We start from the raw sequence: 20,337 nt of genomic DNA on the forward strand, positions 1-20,337 counted from the left end.
GTAGTCTGCATACATTCTTTGATAGCAAACTGATTTTAATCTAAAGTGTTATCAAAACATGTAAACCAGAAAAATCACAATCTTTAGTGATTTTTTAAAATCGCATTTTTTAAAGAACCCTAAAGAATAATGCATAACAAATCAAGGAAAACATTCAACCACACATTATAACGGAAAAACTGCATTTTTTTCAAATATATCAACTTTGATATAGATTTTCAAGTTAAAAACTTGTTTGTCATACTTTGTGTATATGTTCATTTTATTCTGCTTAGCTATAAATGTTAACTCTTAACTTATCTTAGCTTTAACCTCACATCAACATCAAAATTATTGAAATCAGTTAAGTTTGATCTTTAAGTGCACCCGTTATAGGTATAGAGTGATTACCGGTCCCCGTGCTTTTGTTTACGGAAACAGTAGATAAGCTGTCGCACCACGCTGATACATACGTTGCCATGGACATGCACGTATAGGCAAGACTCGATGTAGGTGTAGCACCACTTTTTTACAAAAGTCTCAGGAATTACATTACTTTTTCCACCTCCCTCGCCTAATTTTTCGCTTTAGTAACAAAATGATGTTATTTTAGAGAAAAGTCGCTAAATTCCACAATTACCTATGCATGTATTATTATGTATTTATAATTGCATATAACATTAAACACATCTAATAACATTCAAAACGTTTACGTCGCGTCTGTGTTTAAAAAAATGTCACGGCAGACAGATCTTCCATGAGCCGTAAACATCTATTTTCATTCATACGCCCACTAGTATGTTAGCTCAAAACAGTATTGTTATTTGCAAATAATTGGTTGTATATCTGGATCCCAGAGCCAGATTGAAGTAAGTTCACTTTTTTTGAAAAATAACATTTTCCATGGTTCCCGTATCAAATTATTCACTCTTTCATACTCTTTAATATAATAGTGTAAAAATGATATTAAGTCTATGTATTGTTCCGAGCCAAACAGTGTTTCTCGTTTAATTCTTACCGAATCGTTCCAAAGTTACATACAAGGTTTTTACACCTTTAATTTGCTCTCCTCTAAAGTTTGGTAATTGTGACTTATGTAATATACATACCCTGCCTCTGGGGTCCAAATATACTATCTATTCTAAACGTAAGTGATCAATGACTCCTCAAAACTACTACTAGGAGCGACACCTATAGATCAGCGGTGAAGCACTACATCGAAATCTCCAGCTAGCCGAGAACTCTGACGATAAACTATTTCTCATACGGTCTGCAGTGTTGGACCTCAATGGTGTAAATAAGTGAAAAAGTACCCAACTTAACCTTAAATCAATCATTCATTTAAGAAGATAACGTTCGTATTGCTTATTTCCCCTCATTTGCGTCGCTTTATAAATCCTTTGTTTCATATTAGTAAGTCTTTATGACTCAACAATTTGCTGCACTTTATCTGTGCTGATGAACGGATGAATACCGTGACTCCAGTATTGGAAACACCGTAAACAAGTGCGTTCATCCTTTCACGTCAGAGTACAAGGGTACGTAAAAATGTTTCGTTCAATTGTGTGTTCTGTATTAACAGTAGTGGAAATAAAAGATTCGTATTCTTTGTATTGGCTTACAGTAATTTAACGTAACACTATGTGTTTACTGTACTCTGTATCAACGTATACACTGCTCTAATGACTTTGTTCAGTGGAATCATAAATCAGTCCGACTAGTAGTAGCAAGAATACTTACAACACATGTTACGTCGGTATCGTATTGACCTTGTAATTTGCAGCAGACGGAATACATTATACAGGGTGTTAATAAACCTGTACGACACTTTCACAGGGTGGATTCTATACGCCAAACTAAGACGAAAATCAAGAATGACGAAATTGTGTTCGAAGTTTCGTTTCCGAGTTATTAATTAATGAAGGTACGGGCAAAATACGTGTGAAATACGTCTGGCAAAAATCAAATGAATGAAACCGACTCATGTAACAATTGGAAAGCGCGCCTCGCAAGTAGAATAACCCGCCAGGTCAGACGTATTTAACGCGTATATCGTCTGTATTTTCAACAATTAATATCTCGGAAACAAAACCTCGTACGAAATTTCGTCATTCTTGATTTTTGTCTTAGTTGTGCATTAGAATCCACCCTGTGGAAGTGTCCTTTACTTTTAATAACACCTTGTATATGTACATATGTAGATACACTTCTCATACGTTCCAAAATATTACAGATTGTCTTCACTATACTATGGTATAGTGTGCGGGAGTATTTTTTCTTATAAATTTCCTTGACTCAATGCAAAAGTTTGAATATTCAATATAAAACAGGGTTTAAGCATTATTGTGAGATCTCTATTACAAACAAACAGTGCGCACCTTTTGCGTCCGTGAAAATTTTCATTCGCCGTATGTACACTGTTTGTAAATAAATTTAAAAGTCGTAACTCAAAATAAGCATTATTATTAAGTACAGAGTTTTAGTTCTTTTCTTCCTTTCGTTTTGGTTTACATACGGTGTCTGCAGGAAGATTATCATTCAAATTTTTTGTGACACTTCATGGTATTACTTACTTTCATACATTAAGCGCCAAGAGAATTTATCAGAACGTATTATTGGTTTTCTAAAATTGCTTATTCTCAATTGTAAATAAGTAAATGTTGTGTAGAGCTGGGATAATGACATGCGGAAGGAACGCGAAAAGAATGCGGGTCTGATTGATTATAGCCTAATCTCTTTCTTATAGGCCGACCTTCTTCAAAGCAATTATAAAGATAGCGCACACATATGTATATTCATTACTGGCCGAGACGGTACACCCATAGTCTGATTGAGTGACTTAAGCAGGTATGATTTTGATACCGATATTACGCCATCAAAGCTATACCGAAACCGATATATTACCGAAAACCGAAATAAATACCGGTATTTTTTCGGTTTCTATAAGGGTAGAGCTTATACAGGGTTATATAGGGCGAAGGTTCAACCGAAAATACCGGTATAATACCGGTATTTACCAGTATTTACGTTTCGGTAGAAGTTCCTGTTCTGATCATGTGATCTGTATTTGCCAACGCGTGACGGAGAAAACGAACGTGACACTTCGAGACCGAGTGGGATAGAGCGATAATGTCAGCAATTTAACAAACTTCAAACTAATGCCGCAGCATCTCGGAATGTTAATCACCAGCCTGCGGAAGCGTGGCAGGCGGACTCTGTAGAGCGAGCCGAGTGCCCTTCTTGCCCCTGTGCCGTCCCGCAAGCCATCTTTCCAGCTCTGCACTATAGGTATTCTGAAGCTTACTGGAGCGTCACGTTATCGCTCTATTCTACTCCGTCCGAATGTGTCCCGTTCACTATCTTCGTCACGCGGTGCTATGTACATATTATATGATCCCGATTGTGTATATCACCGTTTCAGTCAATAATGAAAATACGCATGCCTTATCTCTGCAATTGTGTTAAAGCTCCCATACACGAAGAGACGGCCTCAGAGACCAGGGACTTCTACCGAAACATAACATACCAGATCTGTGAAGTTAGCACTCCTAACTGCAAAATCTTATGAAAAATCAACAGTATTGGTTTGTCCACGATTTGTCCACATTTGTCCAACGAAAATTTTCTTTCGTCCACCCTTCAAAAAAAAGTTATAAACAAATTAAAAATACGATATCAATACTCCCACGAACAGTGTTCCTTCATTTCTAACTGAGATATGATTGTCCACGATATGTCCACGTTTGTCCATCACATATTTTCGTTTGTCCACCCAGCAGACTCGAATTATTAACAAAAAAAAACATAAATAATGAGATATGATCGCTCTGAACATTTCTTATTGCATTTTCTCTAAACTAAGCACTGGAATCGTTTGTCCACGATATGTCTACGATTGTCCACCACAAATTTTCGTTTGTCCACCCAGCAGAATCGAATTATTAATAACAAACATAAACAATAAGATATGATCGCTCTGCACACTTTTTATTGCATTTTCTCTAAACTAAGCATTGGAATCGTTTGTCCACGATATGTCCACGTTTGTCCACCCAGCAGAATCGAATTATTAACAAAAAAAACAAAAATAATAAGATATGATCGCTCGGAACACTTCTTATTGCATTTTCTCTAAACTAAGCATTGGAATCGTTTGTCCCCGATATGTCTATAAAGTCGACAAACGTGTCCACCAAAAATTTTCGTTGTTCGTCGTCAATATTAAATCTTATTTTTTGTGTCTTTGTTTGTTAATAATAATTCGATTCTGCTGGGTGGACAAACGAAAACTTAGGGTGGACAAACGAGGACATGTCGTGGACAATCATATCTCAGTTAGAAATGAAGGAAAAATGTTCGTGGGAGTATTGATATCATATTCTTAATTTGTTTATAACTTTTTTTTAAGGGTGGACAAACGAAAATTTTGGTTGGACAAATGTGGACAAATCGTGGACAAACGAATACTGTTGGTTTTTCATAAAATTTTGCATTTTGAGGTGCTAACTTCACAGACCTTAAAATACCGGTATTTTCGGTTATACATTCACCCTTGTATAACCTTATATGTATAATAAGCCCTACCCTTATAGAGACCGAAAAAATACCGGTATTTATGTCGATGTTCGGTAATATATCGGTTTCGGTATAGCTTTGATGGCATAATATCGGCATCAAAATCATACTGGTTTAAGTCCCTGTCAGAAACGGTCTCATGAGACTTAATATTTTGAACAAGACATCCGATTTTCTTTCCTTTTTTGCCTACCAAGTCTCATCGTGTATGGGAGCCTTTAGAGAAGGTGAGCCTATGGGATATAACCAATCGGACCCGCATTCTTCATGCTTGCCAAATTCTCATCTCTGCATGGTGGGTATGTATAAGGGTGATTTATAAATGCATGTCAATATTTCAGAACGTCAATCTACATACTAATATAAGTTAAAAAACGTCATATGAATACACGTCCTGTATACCTTAGTTTTTGAGTTATGGTTGATTAAAGAAATTGTTTGACATTGCCTGAATCTCAACACATTAAACTTTTAATTTTGGGGTCATTTAAAAACTATTTCACGCAAGTGAATAATGTACACGATCTGCAAGAAAGGACATCAAATGGATTTGAGATTATTCGAAGAATACCTCGTATTTTCGACCGAACGCGAAACTCAATTAATCAATAACGCTTTAATCATCTATACCTCGAAAAGTAAGGTACAGTGGATTTAAAAAGTATTCGTACACCCTTTAAAACAGAACAACTCTTTCAAAATTGGACGTGACTTGTGTTTATTTTTGCGAAGTTAGAAGGATTAGTGTACTAAGGATGTGTAAACAAAATGTTGAAAAAGTTGCAATTGGTTGGAATCGCGAAGAAAATAGTAAAGGACGGTTTTTGCGACTTTTTGATCTGAGATTGTAATGAAAATTTAACGAACATATTGCTTAGACTTATGTTAGTTATATGCATGCTGAAAATTTAATCGAAATTGGTTAACATTGTTATAAGATACAAACGGTTAAATATAGTGAAAATCGCAGTTTTTCGCGACTTTTGACCTACAACTGCAGTATATCTAAAGATTCTTACATCTTTCGATGCCTGTTACTTGTTTTTGTATTAACCGATTTCAATAAAAGTCGCAGCATGTATATGTATAACTGACATAAATCTTCGAAATGTATTTATTAAATTTTCATTACAGGCTCAGACAAAAAAGTTGTAAAAAACGACATTTATTATTTTTTTACGACATTAACTTTTTTAACATTTTGTTAACGCATCATTTAGTACACTAATCCTTCTAACTTCACAAAAAAAACTCAAGTCACTTGGTTCAATTTTGAAAGAGTTGTTCTGTTTAAAAGGTGTACAAATACTTTTCGGACCCACTGTATATGGGACATAAGTTCATATGACATTTTTTACTTGTTTTGGAGTGTAGATTTACCCCCTGAAGGATTGACATGTATTTATGAATCACCCTGTCTACCGTTTATTTGTGATTTTTACGGACTGCCTCAGCAATAACGGTCATTTTGCTAGCGGACTCTAAGAACGTCAACGGCGTTTAACGAATTGATAATACAATAATGTTATTAAGTCGACTTCGTCTTATCCGGTTCCCTTTTGACTTTCCACATTTTCGTTGAGAAGCCCATGCGAGAAAACAATTGATACATTCTTCGGATCTAACTTTAAAATACATACAGTGGCGAACAAAAGTATTGGCACAGGAGATATTTCTATATATAATGTTAAATAAATATGAAAAGAACGCAGTTTCTTGTTTAATCCTTTTTTCAAATATAAGTCTGGAGTCCGAAGTTCAAATATATTACAAGTCATAAAAGTTAAATAGACCTGTAACAAAGAAAAAAAAATAAAAACCATATCGTGGCTCGTTTTCAGCGGAACAAAAGTATTGGCACACCTACGTTTTTTTAATATAATTTATTATATTGTAAGATCTAATATTTGGTATTTAAACCTTTTCTTCTAATAACTTCTTTTAATCGATTAGGCATTGAATTCACTAATTTTTTCGTTATCTCTGACCCTATTTTATGCCATTCTTCTAAAATTGCTTGTTTTAACTGTTGTTTATTCACAATATGGGGTTTTTTTAAACTTCGAGCTAATTCGTTCCAAATATGCTCGATAGGAGTTAAATCCAGTGACTGTGGTGGAGTGGGTAACTTATGAGGTGTGCTGAAAACTATCCATTGTCGAACAATATAGGCGGTGTGCTTAGGGTCATGATTTTGTTGGAAGTAATAGTCGTTTCCGAGATATACTTTATTCACGCTTTTCTTAAGATTCTGTTTTAAAATGTTTAAATAAACATATTTATCCATTATAGTATCAATAAACACAAGCTCTCCTAGGCCAGAAGAGCTCATGCATCCACATACTAGCACACCGCCACCCCCATGTTTGACCGTTTTACTGGTGTTCCTTTCATTTAATTCTGCGTTACATTGCCGCCATACTTTAACTTGCCCATCCGATTGATAAATATTAAATTTGCTTTCATCCAAAAATAAAATTTTGTCCCAAAAGTTTAAATCTTTATTTACATACATTTTTGAAAATTCTAATCTTTTTATTCTGTTCGTCTTACTAATGAGCGGTTTCTTTCTTGCGATTCTTGAATTATATCCGGCAGCTCTAAGAGTTCTACGGATAGTTATCGGATGAACTTTTACATTATTTTCATTTTCTAATTGTGCTGCTACTTCTGAAGAGGTAGTAGTAGGATTTTTCTTTATTGTGTTAATAATTTTTCTCTTCTCTCTAACGGTCAATTTTTGTGGCCGGCCACTTCTATCAGAATTTCTTAAATTTTCCGTGTTAGAAAATCGTTTAACGACACTTCTTATCGTAAAACGACTTCTATTTACTATTTTTGCAATAGCTGAGTAAGACTTTCCTTCTTTTGATAAATTCAATATTATTTTCCTTTCAGAAATTGTTGTCTCCTGCGATTTGCGACCCATTTTTGTGCGTTTTTGTTTTTACAACAATACTGGCAACAATTTATGATAAATGAACATCAAACTGAATCGTGGAACATTCGCGGGCATGACAGTCGTACAACATTCGAAATATTTATTTCAAATTTCCCTAGAAACATGAAATTTTTATGTGTGCCAATACTTTTGTTCCGCTGCAAACGAGCCATGATATGGTTCTTATTTTTTTTCTTTGTTATAGGTCTATTTAACTTTTATGACTTGTAATATATTTGAACTTCGGACTCCAGACTTATATTTGAAAAAAGGATTAAACAAGAAATTGCGTTCTTTTCATATTTATTTAACATTATGTATAGAAATACCTCCTGTGCCAATACTTTTGTTCGCCACTGTACATAGAAGATTTGCTACGTCCCTCGTGTATAATGCGTATGTATAACAGTCAATGTATTTTTTAACATACTGGGCGCTGTTTAAATAGGTATTAATTTTGTCTGTTGATATTACCTTATCAATGATATTTAGGATATATTTGCTGTGCGGTTCCATCAACCAACCATGCAACAATTTAAATCCTTCAATGTCTCAGAGCTTTTAATTATCTGTAGGTACTCTAAGACAGAACCCCCAACTTATACCGTAAACGACAATTGCACATCTGCATGAAAAATTCCACCAAACAAACTTTCACCACAAAACACCCGGTACCTCGGTACACATAAACCCTCAGGTCATCCTTCTCCATCACCCTTCCTGTTTCCACTTTCCCATCTACCACCACCCTCAACTCACTTCCTTACTCTCTAAAAAATTCCTAACAACAGAATGCATAACCAATCATACATAAGCTACACCTAATTTTCCACCCAAAATTTCCATCTCTTCTACATGCAGAAATTCACTTACTTCGACACGATATTTTTCACACTTCAGTAAAAACTGAGATTCCAATTGGTATTCAACCAAACCACATCATACTCTGTTGAAACGTCTTAACAAGTGTATTTTAGGTGTCCGCCTCCGATTGCTTTGGTTTTCGGATATGTTTTAGAGGACCGAAAAATAAGAGATACGTATTTTTTTATAGCGGCCCGTTTTCATATTTAGGGGGTGAAACCACCCTTCAAAGTTTCGACCCGGAAGTACTATCTCGAAAACCAGAGGAGATACATGAAAACTTTCAATTGGTGGCTTTCATGGTTTTTTATGTACAATAAACTGGTGTTAACAAATTGTCAAAAATACAATTTGTTTATAACAAAAAAATTTGTTATAACTTTATTTTACAACTTATTGAAATTTGCGTAATGACATAAAATGACGAGCACTTAATTCCAAATCCATTGGTATATTTATTTTTGAAATTGCCTCCTTAGTCCTATTCCAGTATTCTTGGTATAAAAGTGGATACGCAAAAACCAAATTAGGAGATTTTGTGAATCCTGTAGAATTTGCTTTCGAAGAGAATATAGAAATGAAATCTGCACTCTGTGATGAAACACCGATAGTTAGATGTTCTTGGTGTAAAAAAGCATTTTGTTTAAAACATTTTTTTCATGAATATCACTTTTGTGACAAATATGAACCGTAAAGTCTTCGATAATATATGTATTCTCCGAAAACCGAGGCAATCGGAAGCTTAAAGAGCGGGCGTGCGCACAGGATATAAATAATAAAAAACTGCGAGACTAAGGAGGCAATTTCAAAAATAAATATACCAATGGATTTGGAATTAAGTGCTCGTCATTTTATGTCATTACGCAAATTTCAATAAGTTGTAAAATAAAGTTATAACAAATTTTTTTGTTATAAACAAATTGTATTTTTGACAATTTGTTAACACCAGTTTATTGTACATAAAAAACCATGAAAGCCACCAATTGAAAGTTTTCATGTATCTCCTCTGGTTTTCGAGATAGTACTTCCGGGTCGAAACTTTGAGGGGTGGTTTCACCCCCTAAATATGAAAACGGGCCGCTATAAAAAAATACGTATCTCTTATTTTTCGGTCCTCTAAAACATATCCGAAAACCAAAGCAATCGGAGGCGGACACCTAAAATACACTCCTTGTTAGTGAGAATTAATCAAAATGTGGGACACTTTCACAATGTGGATTCTACTCGCCAAGCTAAGACAAAATACAAGAATGATGAAATTGCGTTCGAGGTTTCGTTTCCTAGTTATTAATTGTTGAAAATACGGGCAGAATACGCGTGAAATACGTCTGACGGAATGGATTATACTACTTATAACAGTCGATTCCCAGGTAATACACGGTATCGATCGATGGACAAGCTAAACTTAGAATGAAATACAATCAAATGAATTACAGTGATTCCTCGATGAATGCAACAGGAACGACGGCGTTATTTCCACCACTCGGAGGTCCCCCTCTGGAATCAATCAAAACAGAGTAAACAGAAGTTAAGCAGAGGCTCGGCTTCGTGCAAGAAATAAATTTATGAGAGGCTGAAAACTTTTCCACCATGCCACGAATGTTTCGAAGCGGACTAGAGTTCGTCGCACTCATCGAGATATTACTGTACACCACACGTGAAACAAGTGAAGAGCACGCCACTCAAATAGAATAACCTGCCAGGTCAGACTTATTTTACGCATATTTCGCCTGTATTTTCAATAATTAATATCCCAGAAACGAAACTTCGAACGCAATTTCGTCATTCTTGATTTTCGTCTTAGTTTTACATGTAGAATTCACCCTGTAAAAGTGTCTCACATATTTATTAATACTCTGTATACTTATTTCGGAAAGGTGTACAAAAATATAACTTTTAAAGCTCATAAGTACATTAATTAATCAATATTATGTGCACTTTTTCACGATCCTGATTTTCGTGTGAAAATGTTGGGAATCCGATGCTTTGGACGGATCGGAACGTATCTCGCGACTCGAGAGTATCGAACTTCCCGAGAATTTCAAGAACTCGAATAACCTATCGAGACTAGCCCATGGAATTCGAATGTGTAACATAAACAACGATGCGAGTTGAAAATGTCCAAACTATAACAACTTCTTAGAGCACTGTTTTCCTGTAACAACTTACGTTGCGACGTACTCGTAATAAGCTCGGGATTTGCTACTGCTCGTTGGTAAATTAATACCGTGTAGCTCGTTGGAAAGATGGTGTGATGGTGTATGGTGATATGTGGTTTAAATGACTTGACACAACTTTGTAACACACGTAATAGTAGTTAATAGAAACTTACTTAGACCTTAATAAAAACTTACTAATGTGATGTATATGTATCTGTATACTGGTTCTGTCCTGACTGATTGATGTGTTCTTGTTGACGGTTGACTGTGTTCTGGCGAATGAACGAATGCATAGACTCTTGCTGTAACGGATTGACTCGTGATTGGTGGAAAATGCAAAATTTTGTTTGGTGTTGGTGGTGGAAGAGGTGGTAGTACGAGGTGGAAGAAATAGGGTTTGGTGTAGGTACTGGTTTTGGGATTCCTGGAAGTCAGCGCCGAAACACAATAAGAAATAGTCTTGAGGACTGTGAGTTTTTTTTCACATGATGTGCAGCTGTCCAGGAACCCCTGTTTAGAACAGTTTGCTGACCGTGTCGACGGTCCAAGACACGACGAACGTTGCGAACATCGCCTACCTGCGTTGAGTCGCAACACCCCTAAATAAGAATGGCAGGTATTGCCGTCTGGCTGCTGTTAGTACCTACTTGGGCTCGGCCAGCCGAGCCGGTGTGCTTCGACGTAGCGTTAACCTCAATTAATTTTCATATGGCCAATTTTAAGGTGTCCATATTTTGTCAAATTTGGCCGTAACAAGAACAAATAGGACTATATCCTCATTTTTTGTTCAAATTTTACAATTGTGCCCTCTACTATAAATTTCTATTGCTTTAAAACTATTGCAAAATAAATGGTAAAAAAATATTTTTTTACTGAAATAATTTTTATTAAGTACTCTTATGTCTCCGCTGTAAGCACCCATAAAGCTCATTTTGATCAGTTTTCTAGCTGTAAATCAACAAGTTCTAACGTTTTTAAAAAATCTCCGAGATACGTTTATATATCACTGAAGACTACAACGTATCCACTTTTCAAGAAAATCTGAAATGTTACTCCAATAAGCGTCCGATTTCGCGTGCAATGACCCTTAAGTATTTGCTACAAATAGGAACATGAAAATTGAAAAGCCGAACTTTGTTTGACCAGTGTATAAACGTGAACGTTTCAAAAATAATATGTAATAATATAAATATTCTGAAGTAGTATTTCTTTGTTTTTATAATGAAAACATTTTTTCTAACTAAATCCCATTTCAAAAAGTTTGACACCAAAAGCCTTTGAAATATTCATGTGGTCCAAAATAATAAATACACAGATTATATATTACGAGTTATATTTATATTTATATAAATTTTCCAGGTCATAAATACATGAATGGATCAATATTTTTGAGGTAAGAAATGTATACTTTTGCACGATCCTGAGTCTTGTTATTTTCCAGCTGCGATTGAAAATCTTCAAATTTTCACAGTTCTAACCTACTATTATAAATGGCACACATATAGTTTCTTTTTTTATCTGAAACTAATTAGATATAAAAATATCAATTACCTTTTAATTGAGAAGGATTTGAATTTGGGTAGGCGATATTAGATACCCTACGTGTTCCTTGATTTTTTCATAGTATTCTGCTTCCTGTAAACTGCACTGTCTATATTGTTTCCACCGACGAAACATGCAAAATGTATTACTGACAAGGCCACTTAAGAGGGCTGTCAGAAAATTACTGTAAGTATGTACAACATTTGTTCGACCACAGTACCTAGAATTTTTGTCACCGATAGTGAATTCTATTGCTTATTTTCTTTGATTTCCCCTATTCAACGTTTAGGTAGTTCATCGCCAATTTAAACTCTATTTATCATAAATATAAAATCATTTAAAAATAAAATTTATTTGAATTTAAAATACATTTATCAGTTACCTTCAAACATGTATGATGCTATTTTATATTATATAAAAAGCATGTTACAAATTGCATCCGGAATACATGTTCTGCAAAAGACAAGATCATGAGCATTGCAGAAAAATGACAAATTATCTAGAAATACTTTGTGGAGTCGTTGCAGTGTTTTTGGCACTGTATTACTACTTCGTTGCGAACTTCGATTTTTGGAAAATCCGTAATGTTCCTGGACCAAAACCTATTCCACTGTTCGGTAACATAAAAGATATTATGTTCGCGAGGAGGTCCATCAGCGATTATTTGCATGCACTGTACCAAGAGTATGAAAATGAGCCAATGGTCGGCATTTTTACAAGAAGAACGCCTCTCCTTATTCTTCAAGATCCCGATCTCATAAAAGCAGTTTTGATAAGTGACTTTTCGAAATTCGCAGATCGAGGACTGCCTGTGTATGAAAAGGTACAGTCGTATATATACATACTTCGGAAAAATTGTATGAAATGAACAATATGGTGGGTAATCAAATTACTAGAACCACCTGCATAGGTAGAGGAGTTTTTCAATTTTTTTGTGCATCTGTAGTGGACAATTGTTAGTTAAAAATTATCCCGTGTAAAAACCTTGATATTGGGATATTATTTCTAGACAAACACAAAAAATATATTTTTCATACTGTAGCTCTAATAATTATAACTTGATCTCCCACTGTAATTACAAAAATATAAACATCTGTAAATGTTTATCTTGTGAAATGTGCATAAAATTTTTTCACTACATTACGAAAAATAAAACTGGATTTTAAATACTAATTGGAATGTGCAATACTATTAATTTGTTAGATCATGGTTTTAATAATAATGCTTATAGTTCTATGTTAATTAACTATATATTCTATTTACTATTAAACGTTAACATCTTCACGAAAAATAATATAAAATAATAAGAAACAAACAGACGACGCAAGAATTAAATTATTATTCATCTAAAAAAACATCACAAAAATTAATTTCTATTCTAAATTAGCATTTTTCAATCATTCAAAAACTTTCCACAAATTAAAAACAAGTTCGTAATTAATGAAAATGTTACAAGTCTCCTATAGTATTGGCTTTCTATCAAAATGTCCCACATCAATTCATACAAACGGAATATTCGTTTAGTAAAGATTTGCAAATTACAACATTGGAGTGTTCGTTCCATATTAATAAACCTTAATTTATAAACGAACCGCAGACGGAACCATTGTCTCCGCACTTGTTCAGTTTGGAGGCAGCAAGATGGCGACCGCTGAGAACGATGCTGTCACCGGTGTTCACATCCGGCAAGCTCAAGGAAATGTTTCCTCTCATACAGGAGTGTTCCGAACATTTGGAACATTATTTGGAAAAAGTAGTAGCGGTTGGAGAGCCCGTGGACTGCCGCGAATTAGCAGCGAAGTATGGAACGGATGTGATCGCTAGCTGTGCGTTTGGAATTGACACGAACTCGTTGTCCGACACGGACAGTGAATTTCGTCGAATAGGCAGAACAGTATTCGCGGGTACTTTTTCTCAACTGTTGAGATTCCGCATTAGACAGTCGATGCCATGGTTGTATAAATTGTTAGGTTATATACTACCGCATACAGAAGTTACAACGTTTTTCACTAAAGTCATCGCAGACACACTGGATTACAGAATCAAAAATAATGTCGTTAGGCCGGACTTCGTTAATATGCTACTCGAGCTCAAGAAACATCCAGATAAATTGGAGAATATAAGTAAGTGTAATTAATTCTTAAAGCTTTAGTAACCATGATTCCAGAATAATATTAGAATCTTAATATTTATACTTTTATGAAAGAATAATTTTAAGTTTAACTTTTTAACCCTCTATAGCCTCGTGTCAGTTTGAAGTCACATATCCATTTACCCATATTTTGTTGGTCCAATTTAATTTTTTGGCACTATGTGGCGTACACATTATTTTCACGTTGTGTTGTTAGATTCTTTGTAACGATTATCAATTCTAGCTTGAGATGTCGGAGTAATAATAAAATCTTCGAATATTGTAAATTCATTGGTAATTTGTGTTTAAAGGTTCATATGTGTTAGTTCTACATTAAATATATTTTTATATAGTTACGAAAAAATTTGGGCTATAGATGGTTAAATCTACAAACGTTCCTGCTCATCAGTATTTGCCCATCTACATCATAAAACAATGTGCCATACTTTTTAAAAGTACTTTTAAAATTCACTCCACAATAAGGGTTATAAAGCAAACAAGATTCATGGCCATTTGTTGAAAATTCCCAAAGTGTAAAATGGATATGAGTAAACCTTGCTTCGATGGAAAAGTGAATACTTGTCAACAGTAGTGCGTAAAGGGTATTCACTCTAACGGTTCGCACAATTATTTACTCATTTACGATAATGTAACAAAAAAAATCGATAGTAATATATATTTCGAAAATACGGATTTTTTTTATAGAAAAATCAAGCTATCATTCAGTCTTTTTTTAAAACGTATGCATGTGATTCCTTTTACAATATTACGGAGAATATTAAGGCAAATTCGGCGCGTATAATAATAGAGTACTTTTCTTCATAATACTGTTAAATATATACAAATGAAAACAGCAATAGTTAAAGAATCGTATTCGATAAAATCGTTTCTATGGAAATTGCCGATGTCTCATTGAAAGACGTCTGTGCGGAACAGACTTTAACTACTGCCACTTTGATTACTACAAATTTCATGCTATTATAAATAAAAATGTCACACCATTATACATATATTTAACACTAGGTTTACGGGCACTTATCGTGTAGGTATCTCCACGGCACGCACCAACGAACCCGCAGATTTTCTTTAAAAGACAACTTATTTTATATAATACACAATTTATGATCTCTGAAATTAATGCATAGCTATAGAGATAGGTATACCACATAGAGAATTTCGAGGTTAGAAAGCATTCGAAATGCGTCAAAATGACGCGTCCCGTAAACCTAGTGTTAAATAAGTTCTATTGAAATAAATCAACATAACCGTGAGTTATACCTGCAAAATTCGTAAAGCTCGATAAAAAACTGAAATGTTAATAAATTATAAATTTGTATGCGGTATTCTATGTACCAAAATTATAAATTTTTATATATTGAAATTTTTGTATTTTGCATTATAAAACAATTCTTGCATTCACAATTTACTTGTATTTCATGTGGAATGGTTCCTTGTGAGAAACTATTGCATTTCATCGTTGATATAATTGATACTTTCCAATTAGTCAATGTTAATTCATGCATGCCAATTTCATTCATACCATTTTTTACGTAAATAAATATTGTGATTTAGAATCATCATTATAATTTTACATCACATTTTTCACAGTGCTTCATTACAGTAGCAAGCAGACTGAATGATTTTGAAAGCAGTTATAACAAATGTAATAGACATTTGATACATTTAAATTATAATGTTTTACAGAACTCACAGACACTCTACTGACCGCTCAAGCTTTTGTTTTTTTCGTGGCCGGCTTTGAGACATCTTCGACGACGATCAGTAACGCTTTGTACGAACTAGCTCGGAATCCCGAAATACAACATAAACTTCGACAAGAAATCCGAGAACATTATGAAAAAAACAAGAGTGATTTAAAATATGAAGACATTAAAGAGATGGCATACTTAGATCTAGTATTTCGAGGTGAGTATAAAATCTTTAAGCAGGCAATCAAGTAAAACTGAAGTATTTTTTTGTCACCCTAATAGCTATAGTACCTTCTTGCAGGCAGTTCGTTATTTCAAGCAACAAATATTTTGTTAACAATTATTTTCATATTTCATATTACTTAACTGGTGAGGTGAGATCTGAGGAACCCCGAATATTTTTAGAATATTTTATTTTTATTCAATAGTTACTTAAAGAGAATCTTGTTTATTTCAATGTTTTCTTACATTTAGAAGCAAAACAACTAGTTGCGTATTAACTAATAAGATGTATGTAGTAAATAATAAGACTTCCACCTCACCAGTCAAGAGTTAATAAAAATATTTGTTTAAGTTTCGTACACTTTGAAAACAATAATTAGTTTCCTCTTACTATGCTATTCGGACTGCAAATAATAAGTTGCCTAAACAGTGCAGAGTGTTGTTAATAAAGTGGGACACATTCACAGTGTGGATTCTACATGGCAAACTAAGTCGAAACTCAAAAATGACGAAATTGCGTCCGAGGCTTCGTTTCCGAGTACATTTGGTATCTTCGGATACGTTTATGTTGGAGCTGCGATAGAAGCTATGTTAATGTAGATCGAAGCGGCGACAAAAGCTGCTCAAAAATATCTTTCTTTGATTTGTTTATAGTGGAGCTGTGATAATACCGACTCCTCTCAAGTATCGTCTCGCTTGTTCTACACGATTATTGTCCAGACGTTATCCCCACCATTAGGGAGGGGGGTGCATGGCACCTGTCAAGCGCATACTTTGTTGCCCCTCCGCTTTTGTTGCTGAGACTGATTCGGGCTTCGGGAAAAAGACGAATTTACGAGGGTCTGAAGCATTTCTCCCCATAAGATTATTGTCCCGACGCGGGACCCAAGTTCGGAACGATAATCGAAAGGAGTCTGTAGTACAATTTCAGGCGTTTAAGGTTTCGCAAAGATGAACCATTTACCCATGAATGATTCTGAGAAAGAATTATTATTATCTTCAAGTTCAGCAAAGGTGTACATTGAAGAAAGTCTACACAGTAAACGTAAATATTGTGTGCATCCCATTAATACTAAAAGATATGAACATGGAACGTTTTACCATTTATAGAATGACCTGAGGAAATATCCTAAAAACTTTGTTGAATATATGCGAATGAAAATAGAGATCTTTGATTATATTGTATCGCTTATTAATTTTTCAATATCCATTGTCAATTTGATTAAGTACGAACAAGGAGAACGACGATAACATCGATGAAAAAATAATACACATTTGTTTTTCGTTGCTTTTATCGTTCATCATCCCTAGTAAGCGTAGTCCAATGTAAACACTTCCATTATATAACAATAGATTGTATTTTTACGCTTTTCTCTTATCACCGGTCTGATTGTTTATCGCAGCTCCAGCATTAACGTACCCTCATTCATTATTGAAAATACGGACAAAATACGCATGAAATACGTCTGGTCCGATGGGTAATACTACTCGCACAACCGATTGCCAGTTGATACACTGGCTCGATTGATGATCTAGTGAAACTCATTAATGCAATAAAGTGAAATGAATGAAATTAACTCACGAAACAATTAAAGAACTCGCTGGTCAAGTAGAATAACCTGTGGCGATAAACGAATTTTACGCGAACAGTAATGTCTCGATGAGTGCGACGTACTCGGGTCCACTTCGGAGCATTCGTGGCAAGGCGGAAAGGTTTTCAGTCCCTTATAAATTTGTTTTGTTCTCGAAGCTGAGCCTCTGCTTTGCTTCTGTTTATTCCGTTTTGATTGGTTCCACAGAAGGACTCCTCCAATGGTGGGAATAACGCCGTTGCTTGTGTCGCATTCATCGAGGAATCACTGCATTTTACCAGTATTTGCAACAATTATTTGTTGTAATTGACTATAATAACAATTATAGTCATTCTCGACTTTCTCTTTAATTGGGCATGTAAAATCCACCCTGTGGAAGTGTCCCACAATTTTATTAATACTCTATATATTTATATGCATAGAAACATTAAGGAAATACCCGCCAGGACCATTCTTGATAAGAAAATCAATGTGCGATTACGCATTCGAGGGTACAAATGTTACAATACCGAAAGGAACAATGTTGTGGATACCAACATATGCAATCCATCATGATTCTCGGATCTATCCAAATCCCGACGCTTTCATACCCGAAAGGTTTAGCGATGATGCTGTTATGGCCCGACATCCAATGCATTATTTACCTTTCGGCGATGGACCACGAAATTGTATTGGTATGCAACAGTAAAAATTATTATCCCTTACGAGTAATCCAACAACAATTACTTTGTAACACTTTTCATAACCAATTGAATGATATTTTTCGTTAACGTTTTGGAAATAGTGTGCCGGTTATTGTCGATTGAAAAAAACTCAAACGCCAAAGTTTTAAAAAATCTTCAGTAGTTTCCAATAGTAAAATGAAAAATCAGACTCGTTTCCAAGGCAAGTGGTCTGTAGTTAACGGTTAAATGCGCTATAGAATATTACAGAGATGTGTCAATTATTATACTCAACACGGTCTTTTTCTAAATTTACCATATTCTTTATTATAATATAAAAAAATTATAGTAAAAAATTATAGTATTTCACGTATTTGAGTATTTACTACATTACATTTTCTTCTTTAGGTAATTTAATTAGAATTTTATAACATTTTTGTTGTATTTTAATATACTAAAAAGATTCTTACTTCTTGTACTTGTTTGTAGCCCAAATCTTATCATTTATACATCTCTTTAAAATAATAACAAATATTTTATTGTTGGACCAGTTCATGTGTATTTTTTATAAACTTTGAGAATTAATCAATTTGATAATTAGAGAGTTCATTAAGCAAAATTATAAAAAATATAACATATTACGTAACTGTTTATTAATATCATTCTATGATTCTAATACGTTCCATACAATTGTGAACCATTTGATTTTCAGGTGCGCGATTTGCAGTTTATCAAACGAAGCTTGGATTGATCAAAATACTTCGCAATCACAAAGTCGATGTATGCGAAAAAACTATGATACCATATCAATTCAATCCAACTGCTTTCTTACTGGCGCCAAAAGAAGGAATATACTTGAAGATAACAAAAGTAGAAAATTAATATGGAGTTTAATACATTTTCATAGACATATTAATATAGAGAGGCTTGATGCGAATAAGTCAATACAACCTAGAATTCGATAAAAATTTGTAATAAAGTTTGGATTAGATGTAGGGTGGTTCCTAAACTTTTATATAATATCTGTGGTGTTACGGGAGTACAGCAGTAATAAACGGGCTTAATTGTCACTCAATTTATTTGTCTATCTATACAAGATTCTTGCGCGCGCGACGAAGTTCTATTCAGTACCTTGGTACAGCCAGACTGACCCCCTCCGTCGTTACGCGCTAGCTTAAGAAGGACAAAAAGAAAAAGGATAGATGGAGTAAGGAGAAAGACAGACGACGTAGGGGAGGAACCCGAAAATGCCGGGAAACTTGACGAAAGTGCCGAGATGGTAAAAAGGAGAAATCAGCGTACAGCAAGGGCTATACAAGCTGGTCGCCAAGTGTGCACGGGCACTCGACCTTCAGGACGCTCTAAGCAGGAAGGTAAAGTCGAAACACAGAGAAAGAATCGTCGTAGAAAAGCTGAACAAAGAAGGACTTTTAGGAAAACCCAAGGACCCTCGATGAAAGTGGATGTAGGAGTAAGAACTCCGGGTCTCGCCCGAACCTGGTTACTAAATATGCATGACAATAACCAGACTCGCACGAGACCGTGAGAAACGCTAAAAACGAAACGGAAAGAAACAAGGACGTGGTGGCAGTCCTAAGGCCGCCACATATCTATAGCTATGATTTTACATTGTTTATAGTACATTCTAAAATAGCATATATATTTTTATACATTATGAATGTGTATTTTTAATAGAAACTACTACGTAATAATTGTGTTGTATTGGAAAAAAGTTACAGGTGGAATTGTCACATGACATGGATATTAGTTACATGTTTGCTCATTAAGTACGGTAATTCCGACTGTAGTATAATTTATGCTAATACACCTTAACCCTCCGAGCACGGAAACATGGTCACCGGTCCCTATGTCATTTCCGACCCTACACCGATATTCTACGCTACACAGCGACGGCAAGGCTCGAAGCTCGAGGCTCTCACCGACACTGTCCTAACACAGTG

General features: G+C 34.8%; 1 protein-coding gene and 1 long non-coding RNA gene across 2 annotated transcripts; both read left to right on the forward strand.

Annotated features, from left to right (window-relative positions):
- Positions 1–1,426: 1,426 nt before the first annotated feature.
- On the forward strand, positions 1,427–12,066 carry LOC107190481. The gene is made up of 3 exons (XR_001516258.1): positions 1,427–1,517; positions 11,878–11,911; positions 11,990–12,066. It is a non-coding gene; the product is annotated as an uncharacterized LOC107190481 (long non-coding RNA).
- A 481-nt stretch (positions 12,067–12,547) lies between these two features.
- Positions 12,548–19,524, forward strand: LOC107190479 (probable cytochrome P450 6a13). Its single transcript, XM_015579288.1, has 5 exons — positions 12,548–12,883; positions 13,658–14,183; positions 15,896–16,117; positions 18,137–18,388; positions 19,089–19,524. The coding sequence occupies exons 1-5, from the start codon at positions 12,548–12,550 to the stop codon at positions 19,256–19,258; spliced, it is 1,506 nt and encodes a 501-aa protein (XP_015434774.1). The 3' UTR covers positions 19,259–19,524.
- Positions 19,525–20,337: the final 813 nt, after the last annotated feature.

This window comes from Dufourea novaeangliae, unplaced genomic scaffold, assembly GCF_001272555.1.
Source record: "Dufourea novaeangliae isolate 0120121106 unplaced genomic scaffold, ASM127255v1 scaffold193, whole genome shotgun sequence".
Taxonomy (NCBI): Eukaryota; Metazoa; Arthropoda; class Insecta; order Hymenoptera; family Halictidae; genus Dufourea; species Dufourea novaeangliae.